This window comes from Sturnus vulgaris, unplaced genomic scaffold (genome assembly GCF_052056855.1).
Source record: "Sturnus vulgaris isolate bStuVul1 unplaced genomic scaffold, bStuVul1.hap1 Scaffold_198, whole genome shotgun sequence".
Classification (NCBI taxonomy): Eukaryota; Metazoa; Chordata; class Aves; order Passeriformes; family Sturnidae; genus Sturnus; species Sturnus vulgaris.
Window position 1 is genome coordinate 1,398,978 of NW_028276185.1, and position 14,135 is coordinate 1,413,112.

Genomic DNA, 14,135 nt, shown 5'->3' on the forward strand with positions numbered 1-14,135 from the left:
TGGAAAGAGACTGGGAGGAGATTTTAAGGGGTCCTACGTGGGCTGGAGGCAATTGGGAGGGTGCTTAGAGGGGTTTCGGGTATCTGTGACAGGTCTGGGGGGGTTCTGACCCTTGTGAACCCCCAGAGATGTTGCCAGACACCGTCGACACCAAGGTGCTGATTGGGATTGGGGACTCCGTGCTGGGCTTCATCTTCCTGGCACTGGAGTTCGGCTTCTACCTGTGCAAGAAGGTGAGAGGGGGTCCTAACGAGTCGTGTGCCCCCTCCTCCAGAGCCTGTGTGCTCCCCCTGGGGAACCCTGGCTCAGTGTTACCCCCTTTTCTCTGCCCACAAAGCTCCTGTCCCAGCAGCCGCTGCAGACCCTGCTGTCACCATCCGCTATTAATGCAGAGTGGGGGTCGTGATGGTTCTTTTGATCTCAAAGGTGCAAACAGGCAAAATGCAGGGGACAAAATCAGTTTATTCAACAGCAGAAAATCAGTTTATTCAACAACAGCAATGCATTTCATCAAATGCCAACAATTCAGTTACGGTAAAGGGGAGAGGTAAAGGAAACAAAGTATAGGGAAAGGGGAAGGAAAGGAAGGGATGGGAGAATAGCTACCAACAGATGAGACGGGCGTCCTCACGGGTCATCCGATAGACGAGTCTTCGTCCGCAGGGAGATCTCAGGGGTCTTCTCCAGGGGGTCTTCATCAGTGGAGAGATCTCAAAGGGTCTTTCCCAGAGGGTCGCTCTTTTATAGTCCTTCTCCAAAGCGAGTGGCCTCTGGCCAAGAGGTGGGAAGTTTTATGGACCATTGTGTGGTGCTGCAGGAGACAAGTACGGACAAGCAGTCCTCAGTTGGTACAACACAGTCTCTGGTTGGTGCCACAACAGCACAGTCCAGTGAACACAATACACCAGCACACAGTCATGAGCATCCACCTTGGCCCGGCCAGTAAACCATTGTCCAGAGTCAGCCTGGGTGGGGTCCTCGAGGTCTCCTTGCGACGGTCGGGAGGCAAAATCGAGGGGAATTTCGGACCGACCCTTACACCTGCCCAGGTGGGGAACACTGGGTGCTGTGAGTCTGCCCGGCAACCGGTGAGTCATCACAGCTGCTCTCTCTCATTGGCTGAATCTTCTTCATCGCATTCTCTGATTGGCTGAGGACAGCCCCGGGAGTTGAGAGAAGGAACAGGAGAGATCCCGCCCCGAGCACCGGCAGGGGAACAACAGAGCCAGCCTGGGCACAGCGAGGGAATTTATTATAACCAAATCACAGCAGCACAAGGAGAAGGGAAAGAAATCTCTCCAACCCCTTTCCCCTATCCAACAGGGATCACCAGAGCTCTGCCCAACGGGGATCACTGGGGATCATCCAACACCGATCCTCCCATGGGGGATGGAGCTGGAGCAGAGCACGAAGCTCTTCCCACACTCGGGGCACTCACAGGGCTTCCCTTAGTGGTGACTCCGTTGGTGTTGGGTCAAGGTTGAGCTCCTGGAGAAGCTCTTCCCACACTCAGGACACTCGTAGGGCCTCTCCCCAGTGTGGATGCGCCGGTGGACAGTGAGATGGGAGTTCTGCTTGAATCCCTTCCCGCAGTCAGGGCAGGAGAATGGCCTCTCCTCTGTGTGAATCCGCTCATGTACGAGGAGATTAAAGGTGGTCTGAAACCTCTTCCCACACTTGGGACACTTGTAGGGCCTCTCCCCAGTGTGGATGCGCCGGTGGAGAGTGAGGGTGGAGTTGCGGTTGAATCTCTTTCCGCAGTCGGGGCAGCGGAAGGGCCTCTCCTCTGTGTGAATCCGCTCATGTCTGACGAGAGTGGAGCTTCTCTGAAACCTCTTCCCACACTTGAGACACTCGTAGGGCCTCTCCCCAGTGTGGGTGCGCCGGTGGTTTATCAGGCCGGAGCTCCACCCAAAGCTCTTCCCACATTCCAAGCAGCTGTAGGGCCCTTCCCCTGTGTGGATCACCTGGTGCTGGATCAGGGTGGAGCTGTTGCTGAAGCTCTTGCTGCATTCCCCACACTCGTAGGGCCCTTCCTCTGTGTGGATCATCTTGTGCCGGATCAGGCAGAAGCTGTCTCTGAATCCCTTCCCACATTCCCCACACTCGTAAGGCTTTTCCCCAGTGTGGATCATCTGGTGCTGGCGCAGGTTGGAGCTGTTCCTGAAGCTCTTCCCACAATCCCCACACTCATAGGGCTTTTCCCCAGTGTGGACTCTCTGGTGCCGGATCAGGCTGGAGCTGTTGATGAATCCCTTCCCACATTCCCCACACTCATAGGGCTTTTCGCCAGTGTGGATCCTCTGGTGCTGGATCAGCTGGGAGCTGTACCTGAAACCCTTCCCACATTCCGAGCACTCGTGGGGCTTCTCCCCTCCAGGAGGCTTCTCCACCAGCTCTGAGCTCTGCCTGGATCTCCGGCCGCCTTCCTGGCTCAGGGAGGGTCTTTCCTCCTCGCAGCTCCCTGGGCTGGGTTTGCAGCCCCTCCTCAAGAGGGATCTCCGGGGCTTTTCCTCCTCCATCTGCCAATGCCTTGGGAATGACAAATCCTGGTTTGGGGAAAAAACAAGAGAAGAGTGTGTTGGGCTGGGTGTTCCTCCTTGTCCAAGTGCAACTCAGGAACTCATTGGGCATCTTGTGTCTGTAAGAACCTCCAAAACACCAAGATTCAAACCAAAAATCCTCCAAACATCATGACGCAGATCAAAACCCCCACAAACACCAAGATTTAGCCAAAACCCTCTCCAAAATAGAAAGATTCAACTGCTGCAAAAAACCAAAGCACCAACATTTAGCCAAATAAAGCTCAGAAATACCAAGATTAACCCATGTGAAAATCATGGATCCCCCTCTCCGGTCACCTGCTGCATGCGATGGGGACAATGCTCCTGAGGCCTGGGGAGAGGCTGCAGATACAGGGAGGGGGGAACCTTGTGCTCCTTCCTGTTTCTTCTCTTCCTACTCCTGTGTCCCTACTCTTCCTCCTATTATTCCTCTTTCTCCTGCACAATCCCACCTGCTCCTCCCACGTGCATCCATGGCTGCTTTAGGAATACAATGGGACCTTCACAAGCCCTTGCACCCCCAGAGCTCAGGTCAGGTTGAAAGAACAAACAGGAAATAAAGAAACACCTTTGGAAGCTGGTGATAGAAGCCAAGATGCCATGGCTATGGCTTTTGCCATTGGCTTTGGCCAGAAAAAGTGCCAGATCCAGGGCAGATATTCCATTATCTCCCTTGGAATTGGTGTGTGAAATTTTTTACCCTGGTAATTCTCCATCTAGTGGAGAATAATCCTACTTTTGTGTTGTCAGTTAGGTTTGGGCCAAGGATGTGACAAGCAATTTTTACTCCTTGGAGAAGAAGTAGGAAAATCTTGATTGCATTGGAAATTTTTGTGTATATTTTTGAATGGCTCTTAATGATGGCAACATTTCCATATGGGTTTTTCCATGTTCACGTTTAGGGTGGATTTTGCAATACCAGAAAAGCTTTAAAGGTGATGCTTCAATGCATAAACATTTAAGAAATATTGTTAAAAAGGAAAAAAAAATGGCAAAAAATAATGCAGATTGTGGGGGGTGCACGTGTGAATCACCTAAGGGCTGCTCTGGAAGAGAAGCACTGGATCCAGGCAGCAGGAGAGGAGCTTTAGAAATGCAAATTAACACTGCTAGGGCAAAGTGTGCACAATGAACCAGGGTCTTGTTCCCTGGGAGAGGAATTTCGCTGATTTCCTCTGCCCCTCACCCCAAGCTCTGCCTGCTTGCACAGATGGAATTTGCACAACTAAAGGCAGAGCCCATAGTGAGGATATCTGACTGCAACAGAAATTGGTTAAGCCGCAAAGAGAAACAGCAAAGGAAAACGTTGTGAAAACTTCATGAAAAATGTGGGAGGGGGGAATAATCCCTCTCCCCAGTCCAACATGTGCTGTCACTGTTCAGAGAAATCAGTTGGGAATCCAAGTATTTGATGATTATTTAGAGAAAAGTGGTCAATTGATGCAGCCCTGGCTGGAGGGAGCACCCAAAAATGGGAAAAAGATGAACGGCCACCAGAACAAATCCTACAACACCACGGACCAGCCCCTGGAAGCCCTAATGATTTCGTACCAGGAGACAAAAAAAATCCATCCATAATTTGAGTGGCATAATTAGGTTAAAAACTGTCCTCGAAATAATAACTAAACAGACAGCTCCAGCTCCTGACTTTACTGCCCACCAATCCAAGGAAATGAAGAATGAGACATGTCACCATGGGATAGAATCAGATTATCTATTAAAAGAAGGAGAGGAGTTTGTGGAAAATTAAATGATTGAAACTGCTATTTGCAAACAGATGATAACTGAAAAGTGGTGAAACAGATAACAAAGGAAAGAAGAAAACAGCTCATATTCCAATCCAAATGTAGAAAGGATGAGAATGGGACACGTTTCTGTGGTTCCCTGGCAGACCATGGGTTAAACGAATGCTGTTCCTCCTCTGACGTGCTGCAGCAACTCTCATCTTTTTACCATGCACTGAGTGCAGCTCATTCAGCAGGTGAGCAAGGGGACGCAGGTGGCAGCCAGGCCTCCTGATCCAGAAACGGCTACAAAAGGACAGGGAATGAGGTCACTGAGAATAATCCCAAAATCAAAGAGGATCCAGGAAAAGAGACTAAGTCAATGGTAATAAAGTTAGTAAAGATAATTATTGAGAAAATGAGAAGAGGGTTTGAACAGAGTAAGATGAATGTGCCTGGAGACAGGGCCAGGAATTTGTACAAAAGGAAGTAACAAGACAAACCATCATTTTCAGAAAATTAATTGGTACGGACAACTGCTCAGCCAAGATCCTTCTCAATTCCTGAACTTCGAGAAGGAGAAACACTTAACAGAGCCGGGAATATCGGATGTTATACAAAAGGAGGGGTGCATATTAACGAGGGCATGAAGTAGGCGGATCGCGAAGTCTGAACCTTCCAAGTACCTCAGGCAGTGGGGAAAGGGAGAGGGAGATCCGGCCGGGAAAATGAGGATAAAAAGGCGGCTGCGTTTCAGAGACCGCATGGCAAATGCCGCATGGCCTCTCCCCTTGTTCATGAATAAAGTGACTTTTACAGGACTCCTCTGTCTCTTTTGTGCACACAAACCTCTCGCCACGTGAATTATCCCGTAGAGGGATTTCCCCTTCCACCCCCCTTCCCCAGGGCAGCTACCTCTGTGCTACCCACAGGAACCGGGACGAGCCAGCGCTGCTCCGGCATCGGCTCCTGCCGAGGCTGCAAGTGGGTCTGGGCTCCATCCCGGACTCACCCCCAGCTCCCAGCGCCCTCAGCTCCCGCTCACCCCGAGCTCCCGGCGGTTCAGGGCAGCAGCGGTTCCTTGGCCTCCTGCCCGCTCCTCAGGCGAGGTTTCCGAGAAATGGCGGAGCTCGGGCAAAGGGAGCAGAGTCCGTGCCGCGTGCAGAGCCCGCCCCTCGCGGCGATTGGCTGGTTCCGCTGTCACTCCTCGAATTCGCGCGCTGATTGGGCACAGCCAGGGAGAGCCCGGCCCCGGGGCCGCCGCCACCAGGAGACAAAGAGCGAGCGAGGGGGACGGGGCTTGTGTGACTTAGAGCAAAGGATAAATCCATCTCAAACAAAAGATGTTCTTAAAAAGCAAAAAGATTTTCACAGACAAACAAGAAAGCTGGTGTGGCAAGTAGAGAAAAGATCTCAGAATTTTCCAGTGCAAGAAAACTGAAAAAGTACTTCGAGCTTAAAGTGTGTCATACTAACCTTTGGTGATTGGACAATAGTAACATGAATATGGTAATGTTAGTAGTAAGGATAGGCTATAGGTAACAGTAAAGGATGCTCTGTAATGGAAAGTATAGAATGCACTGTAACCAGAACTAGAGAAGCTTCAGACGAACCTACAGCTGTGGCTGAAAAGGCTCCACGACCTGTGAATTGCGGTATCATCTGGATACAAAAAACAGCATTTTAAAGAGCCGTCTGGAGACCCACATAGCTCGTTTTGGCTCTTACAGACGGGCACACACAGACACACAGACACACAGACACACAGACACACAGACACACACACACAGACACACAGACACACACCCACCTAGGCACAGTCTCCACTAATGCTCACCTGCCCACAAGCACAAGACCTGTTGTCCTTAGAGAGCTCGTGCACACGAATACGTGCAGTGTCATTGACACACGGATGTCCCACACAGAGCCGTGCTCACCCTTGCGGAGCTGTGCACACCTACAAGCACAGAGCTGTGCACAGACTCCACACACGTGTACACAGCAGTGCACAGATGTGAACAGTGCTGTGCACACCCGCACACATGGACACTGTGCAAAGCAGGACGGGCACTCTTACATCTGGACACGCTAGAAAATATCCGTGTGTGCAGCTGTGCACACTGACACACGTGTGCACTTCGGTGTCTGTGTGTGCACACAGAGCTCTGCACACTGGCACACGTGTGCACTGCACTTTTCTAGAGCCCTCCTGGCCTCGACCCCCTTGTAGGTCTCTCTGTGGGATCATGACACGGTGGGGATGGGGACAGGAGAGTGGAATATGGGTGGCACATTGTGGCACAGTTTATGCCTACAATTAGTTAAAATATGTCACTAGAAGTTCTTCTTACTTCCCCAACCCTCCCCCACACACATACTCGAAGACAGGTCCCACATTCCTGCAGGTAACACAAGGCTGCACAAAACCCTGTGTTTGGGGACAATTTCTTAGTTATTTCACTCTGGCGAGGCTCAGGGGGGGACAATGGGACTGTTCATCTCCTCTCATGTTTTAGGGGCAACCAACCCTGTTCCTTTCTTCATCTCACTCTCTGCAGATCTCTGCCCACCATCATTCGCCTTTAATGAAGAAACAAAAGACAACCTAGAAATCTCCCTCCCAGTGCAAACAACACACAGAGAATCTCTGCTGGAAAGAGAACACCCGCGGTGAACAGTGAGCTCACTGTACAAACAGGAAAGGCCAGGCCAGTGCTGACATGAGTCGAGTCACATCCAGTGCTTGCCACTCTCCCAGGCAATATTCAACCTCTCAGCCTCACAGACCTCTGTTCAAGTACTCCCCGTGGGGTCCTGGAAAGAGAATGGTGGCACATCTACTGCCTGCTACCCCCCTCTAGGCAATATTCAACTGTTTCGTTCACAGACTCATCTTCCAGCACTCTTAGTGGGCTCAGCAGAGCCACTTCCCACTGGTGGGGGCAAAGAGCACCCTCTGTGCCTTTGTGGTGGGAGCAGACAGTGTTGTCTCAAAGGAAAGGTCAGAGAGAGACCAAGCTGGACCTCTGCCTCCTGCCCCTCACCCCACAAGGGCAGGAGGGCACAAAACTGAGAATGCTTTTTTTCTTTTCGGTCCTATCTTTCCCAGGAGCTTGACTAGTTTGAAGGAGAGGATTAGAAGGATTTCTTGAGGATCACTGCCAGTGCACAGCACACATGGCATCCCTCACCCCTTACATCATCATGGCATGGAGGGGTAGGAACCAACAACAGCCCTACCCCACTGCTCCAGAAGCCAAAATCCCCATGCAAGCATTTAGTTATGGCCTTCTTAGAGAACCACATTCCCACCCAAATCTTCCCCTCTGCAGCAGCTCATTCCCACAGGAACTGGCAGAGCAGATGGGCTTTGGACATTGGCTGGCTTCCATTGCACTCCTTGCCCTGGAGCTGGCACGGCAGGAGAAGGGCTCTGGTGAACCTTCTCCTCCTCCCATGTAGGCTCTAACCCAGCTGCCAGAACTTCAAGTTCTCAGAGCACTTCTGGGCTCTGAGCAGCGGCCACGGGAGGAGGAGATGCAGCTCCAAAGGCAGCAGTTCCCAGGCCCAGCTCCTGCCATCCCAGTGGGGCTGTTCGGTGGTTCAGGAGAGGAAGGGAAGGGCAAGTGCAGGTGGCAGTAGCTCATTTCCGACTGAAAGAGGGAAAGGTAATTTATTCACTTTGAAATCCCTGCATTCAAGCTCTGATCTTAACCTGAAAGAGAAGTAGCACCTGCTCGTGTTAAATTTGGGTGAAGAACAACTGTTACATTGGATATGGTAAGCAGTTCAATTATCTGAGGGAAAATGTACAGCAAAAATTAGCATTCACAGAGAGACAGAAAAGAGCAGGAGTTGGCAAAAGGGAGGAGGAAAAGAAAGCACACCCTAAGCCAGTGTTTCACCCAAATCCAGGATTTTCTGTTTGTAAGGACTGGAGTCCCCCCAGGTCCCTCCCCCCAATAAACGGGACTCGGGTGAACTGGGAAGTTTTACTGGGAACACTGGAGCAGCTGTGCTTGGCCTGAATGACAGCGGGGCTGGGTGTGGGACACACGACTCCTCTAAAATCAATGTGGGGATGTGTTAGAGTCATTAAGTCAAGAGTTTCTCTGAATCCTTCAGAGAGAAATCAGAGTGCAGGGATTGAATTGAAGTCTTGAGATGGACTGAAATGTGTTAAGCCTCTCACACATAAAGCAGAGGTGAAGGTTTAGGTTGTAGCACGAGGGAGCAATAAGTAAGTAAATGGAATAAGTTTTAAGTGCTTTTAGTGAGTAAAAGGTCTTAGACGCCAGAGAAGTAGTACATGTTCTAGTGAAGGTTGAAAGACATGCTAGTGTTTCCTTCGAGGCTCCAAGAACCTGGCTTCAGACATAATAGAGTTAGAGTTAAGAATATTGCTTACATTTTTCAGTTAGAACAAGATAGGCCATGTACAGAGTTTATATGTAGCACCTCACCACTCTGTGGATCCCAATGGAATTAGGCTCTCTGATGGAGAGCATCTACAGACCTCTTGGAGATGGATCCCAGTAGTGTCCTGTGGATGCTCTACATCTCTGTCTTCTTGGTGCTCAGGGTCCCCCACAAACACGGAGTTCAGGGGGTCCATACACACTGGGGGCAGGTGGGAAGGCCCAGGTTCCTCCCCTGGCAGGGACAAGTCTGACACAGGCTCTGGCAGCAGCCTCTGGCTCTGCTGCATCCCTTTGCATCAGGAGCAGTGCTCTGCTGCAAGGCCTCAGCAGTGAGTCTGGGCAGCGCTTTGGGGCTCTTGGATGGATTCTGGCACCTCCTCAGCTGCCCCTCACGGCAATGTGCCGTGGATGTGGCCTTCCCGGGGTGGGGATTTTCCAGCGGAGCCAGTTTGTGTGAGGGAGGATGGGTGTTCAGTGCCTGTGGGCAGAGGTTCCCCCACAGCCCCAGAACTCTCCTCCTCCCTGGCTGGCTGTGGGCAGTGTGTGCAAACGTGGCCTCAGCAGATGAGCCTGTGGGCTACGGCCTCCGCCAGCCCCAGCCTGGCCCAAGCTGATTTTCAGGACAGCTGCTGGCTTTGGCTTTCTTTGGATACATTCTCCTGCCTCAGTCTCGTGTCCTTGTCCCTAGACCAGAGGCCATTGATCAATGGTGTCACCTTGATGGTACCTCAGGTGCTGTTAGGCCGCTCAAGTCCCAGGCCAAAGCTGCAGTCAGGTGAAGGAGGGCTGGGCTGGGGTGGTCTCAGCCTCTTTATTCAGTTTAGCCATAATGTGCAAATCTCCTTCCTGGCAGCGTTTAAGCCATTCCCCATAACATTTCAGTGTGTGACACCGCTGCTGTGCCCAGAGCCCTGTGAGGCCCAGTGGCCCAGGACAGACCCCCCCGAGCCCCACAGTGCCAGGCCTGGCTTTGCAGGCTGGGCTGTGCGGGGCCAGAGGAATTGGCCGGATGGACGCAGGCAGGGAGTTGTGGTCAGCGGCTCCATGGGCGGCTGCAGGCCGGGGATGAGGGGTGTCCCTCAGGGAGGGCTCTGCCTCGGCCCCGGGGGGGCCCAATGCGAGGGCGAGGGGCTGGGGGGGCACAAAGGGGGGGTCCGGGCCCTGTGCACCGGAGGGTGGTCGGTACACGAGGGGGGGTCCAGTCCCGGTGCCCGAGGGGGCGTCCCGGTGCCCGGTGATTCGTGAGGGGGTGTCCGGTGATTCCTGGGGAGGTCTCCGCTGGTCCTGGTGCATGACGGGGGGGTCCCGGTGACTCATGGAGGGGTCTCCGGTGATCTCGGTGCCCGAGGCTGGCGATGTTTGAGGGGGGGTCCGGCGGTCCCGGTGCACGATGAGGGGGTGTCACTGCTCGATGGTGGGGGGAGTCCCGGTGCACGGTGACGGTGCTGATTGATGGGGGAGGTCCTCTGGTGGTCCCGGTGCCCGGTGATTGATGGAGGGGGTCTCCGGCGATTCCTCGGGAAAGGGGGGGCGGTCCGGTGATGCCGGTGCACGAGGAGGGGAGAGAGGAAACTCGAGGGTCCTGAGGGGGTCCCGGTGCACGAGGACGGTTAAATTCGGGGGTCCTGGTGCTCGGGGGGGTCGGTTCCTGGTGTGTGACACAGAGAGAGACCCCGGTGACACTGGGGACCCTGGCACGGGGCTGGTGACACTCAGGGGCTCCGGGTGGCACAGAGACTCTCCCCAAATTCTCTGCCACGAGGTCCTGGTGGCACGAGGGGCTCTCGGTGATACGAGGAGCTGGTGGCACTCCAGGGGCTCCTGATGGCACAAGGAGTTGGGGGCACTTGAGGGGCTCTTGGTGACACAGGGCTCTCGGTGTCACTCGCGGAGCCCTCGGTGACACGAGGAGCCCCCCAATTCATCTGGGTGACACAAAGAGCTCCCCAAACTGGTCTGGGTGACACGAGGAGACGGTGGCACGAGAGGAGCCCTATGCACGAGGATCCGTTGCACGAGGACCCCCAAAATTCCTCGAGCGAACCCCCCCGAAATCCTCACGCGGGACCCCCCACTCAGCGCGAGCCCAATTCCCCCCCTCTCCTGCTCCTCACCCCGGGGGTCTCCGGGTGATCCCGCCCCATGTCCTTCCCTTTCCCCCAGGACTGGGAAGGTCGGAGGGACTGAAGGAGGGGGTGCAGGTGCGGGTTTTTTCGGGGGGGTCCCGGCGGCCCCCGGGGCGGGGTCAGTGCTCAGCAGCGGGGCCGCGCCGCTCGCACCCGTTGGCCGAGATCGGAGGGGGCGGGGGCGGCCCGGGGACCCCCCTGAACCCCCAAATCAGACCCGGGTCTGCTGCTTTAGTCCTGTGCTCCCAGCGCTGATTTTTCTCTTTATTCAGTCTTTTGGTGTATTTTTTTTGCTAAGATTTAATAAACCTTTAAAATTTTACAAAGTCAGAGTCGTTTCTCCCACCCTGCACTGCCGGGGTAGGAGGTGCAGTTGGAAAGAGGGAGGCGTGTGGAAAGCTGGTTTGAAGGGTCTTCATTTACTTCTCATCATCCTGCTCTGAGTTTTTGGAGTTTTCTGACAGAAATCTCTCCCCTCTCCCAGTCATCCACAGGGGCTGTGGGGCAGTTTTCCCTTTTTGGGGGAAATTAAAGCCAAGCACAGACGCTCCCAATTAGGGGGTAGGAGAAGTGAGGCTCCAGGGCTGCGCGCTGAGCCGGAGGCAGCGAACACGCAAGGCTGGGAAAGGCGTGCCGGGAGCTGCGGAGAACTTTGTTTGTGTTTCCAGGCCAATGGCGGCTCGGGCCCGGGCCCGTTTCAGGGCTGTTCCTCATCTCCGCCTTTGCCCTCACCCAGCCCGGGGGGCCCTGAGAGCGCGGGCCGAGGCTGGGCCGTGTGCAGAGCCCGGCCCTCGCTGCCATTGGCTGATTGTGCCAATGTCACTCCTGGTTGTCGCGCGCTGATTGGGCAGAGCAGCAAAGGCGCCATTGTGGCAGCGTCTGTGCGGGCCCGGCAGCGGCGGCAGCGGCCGGAGCCCGGGGAGGCGGCGGCGGAGCTCGGAGGCGGCCCCAGCGCAGGTGGGAGCCGCGCTCGGTTGTGCGGGGGCTCGGGGCACGCTGCGGGCCGAGGGGGCGGCAGGGGGCTCTGGCGGGTTGGTTGTGCCGGTGCCGGCCCGTGTTGGCGCTGGGCTGAGGGCGCTGCGGGAGCGGCTGCCCGCGGTCTCCTTCCCGCTGGGGCCTCGGCAGGAGCCGGTGCCGGAGCAGCGCTGGCTCGTCCCGGTTGCTGTGGGTGGCACAGAGGTGTCTGCCCTGTGCCCGGGGCTGTGCGGGAAAATTCCCGTGGCCAGAGGTTTGTGTGTCCGCAGGAGACAGAGGAGTCCTGTAAAAGTGACTTTATTGATGAACAAAGAGAGAGGCCATGCGGCATTTGCCATGCGGTCTCTAAAGCGCCGCCTCCTTTTTATCCTCATTTTCCCTTCTGCACCTCCCTCTCCCATTCCCTACTGGCTGAGGTACTTGGAGGGTTCAGACTTCCCGATCCACCTACTGCATGTCCCTCCTAATATGCACTCCTACTACGATATTAATCTTACTGCTTTCAATCCCTCCTTCTCTCATTTTCTCAAGAATTGCCTTTACTAACTTTTAATTTCCATCGACTCAATCTCTTTTCCTGCATCCTCTTTGGCGCAAGGTGTCGTGCATGGTAAAAAGATGAGAGTTTCTGCAGCACGTCAGAGGAGAATCAGCATTCGTTTAAGCCATGGTCTGCCAGGAAACCACGAAAACGTGTCCCATTCCCTTCCTTTCCACATTTGACCGGAATATGAGCTACTTTCTCACTTCCTTTGTTATCTGTTTCACCACTTTTCCTTTGTGATCTGTTTGCAAACAGCAGTTTGAGTCATTTAATTTTCCACAAACTTCTCCACTTTCTGTTAATAAATCATCTGATTCCATTCCATCGGGAAACGTTGCATTCCTCATCTGAGTGGATTGGTCGGGAAGAAGGTGAGGAGCTGGACCTGTCTGGTTGGGTGTTATTTTGAGGACATTGTGTAATCTAATTATGCTATTGAAATGATAAATGACTTCTCTGTCTCCTGATATGAATTCGTTAGGTCTACCTGGGGCTGGTCCATGGTGGTGTAGGATTTGTTCTGGTGTCTGTTCATCTTTTTTCCAGTTTTGGGGTGCTCCCTGCAGCCAGGGCTGCATCAATTGACCACGTTAATCTTATGAAATCATCAAATACTTGGATCCCCAACTGGTTTCTCTGGATTAGCAAAAACACCCCAGTGCTCTGGAGAGAGGGATGATTCCCCACACACACACACTATTTTTCATGAAGGTTGCACAAAATTCTCCCTTTGCTGTTTCCCTTTGCAGCTTAACCAATTTCTGTTGCAGTCAGATATCCTCACTATGGGCTCTGCCTTTAGTTGTGCAAATTCCATCTGTGCAAGCAGGCAGAGCTTGGGGTAAGAGGCAGAGGGAATCAGCCCAATTCCTCCCCCAGGCTAGAAGAGTTTGGTACATCTTGCACACATTGCCCTAGCAGTGTTAGTTTGCATTTCTAATTAAATCACCACATACTCGAATTTCCAACTCATTTCCCTGAACTTGTGGCTGCAAAAACACCCCAGTGCCCCAATACACCCTATATAACCTGGACAGTGACAGCACAGGTTGCAGTGAGGAGAGGGATGATTTCCCCCCCGCTTTTTTTCATGAAGTCTTCCCAACATTCTGCGTTTGCTATTTCCCTTTGCAGCTTAACCAATTTCTGTTGCAGTCAGATATCCTCACTATGGGCTCTGCCTTTAGTTGTGCAAATTCCATCTGTGCAGGCAGGCAGAGCTTGGAGTGGGGGACAGAGGAAATCTGCAAAATTCCTCCCCCAGGCAAGAATAGTTTGGTAAATTGTCCATACATTTCTTCAGCAGAGTTAATTTGCATTTCTAAAGCTGCTCTCCTGACTCTGCCTGGAATGAATCTTATAAAAGTAGGATTATTAAGAAAAAACCTTCTAATGGTGTAGTCTTGTCACCAAAACTGCGGGAAGAACTAAAACTCTTCAACACCATTTCTACTGTTAGAGAATCAACGAATTGCTTGATTCTGGCCAGGATGTGTAGCAGAAATCATTTCATCCACAAATAGCCTGGGTGTGCAGAGAAAATCATTCCATGACACGTGAGTTTTACTAGATTTTCCCTTAACTTTTTACAGTTTGAACCCATAGAAATCCATTTGTTTAATGTTCATTGCTTCCAAGTTGTGTTGTTGTTACTATTTAATTTCCTATCGGACCCGAATTTCTTCCCCTCTATATTAAGTCCGCACTCCTGGATTTCCTTCTCAGCCTTTTCCAGACCAGGCATCTCCAACTATGCCAGGGGCAGTGTCTGGGGTGGGTGT

The 14,135-nt window shown here is 52.9% G+C and overlaps 1 protein-coding gene across 1 annotated transcript in view; it reads right to left on the reverse strand.

Annotated features, from left to right (window-relative positions):
* Positions 1 to 482: 482 nt before the first annotated feature.
* LOC148217875 (uncharacterized) overlaps positions 483 to 14,135 on the reverse strand; it is a 115,844-nt gene continuing 102,191 nt past the window's right edge. Inside the window, 2 exon segments of the mRNA XM_088158431.1 lie at positions 483 to 2,374; positions 6,468 to 6,476. Coding sequence (XP_088014557.1) covers positions 1,449 to 2,374; positions 6,468 to 6,476 — 935 coding nt within the window. The 3' untranslated portion in view covers positions 483 to 1,448.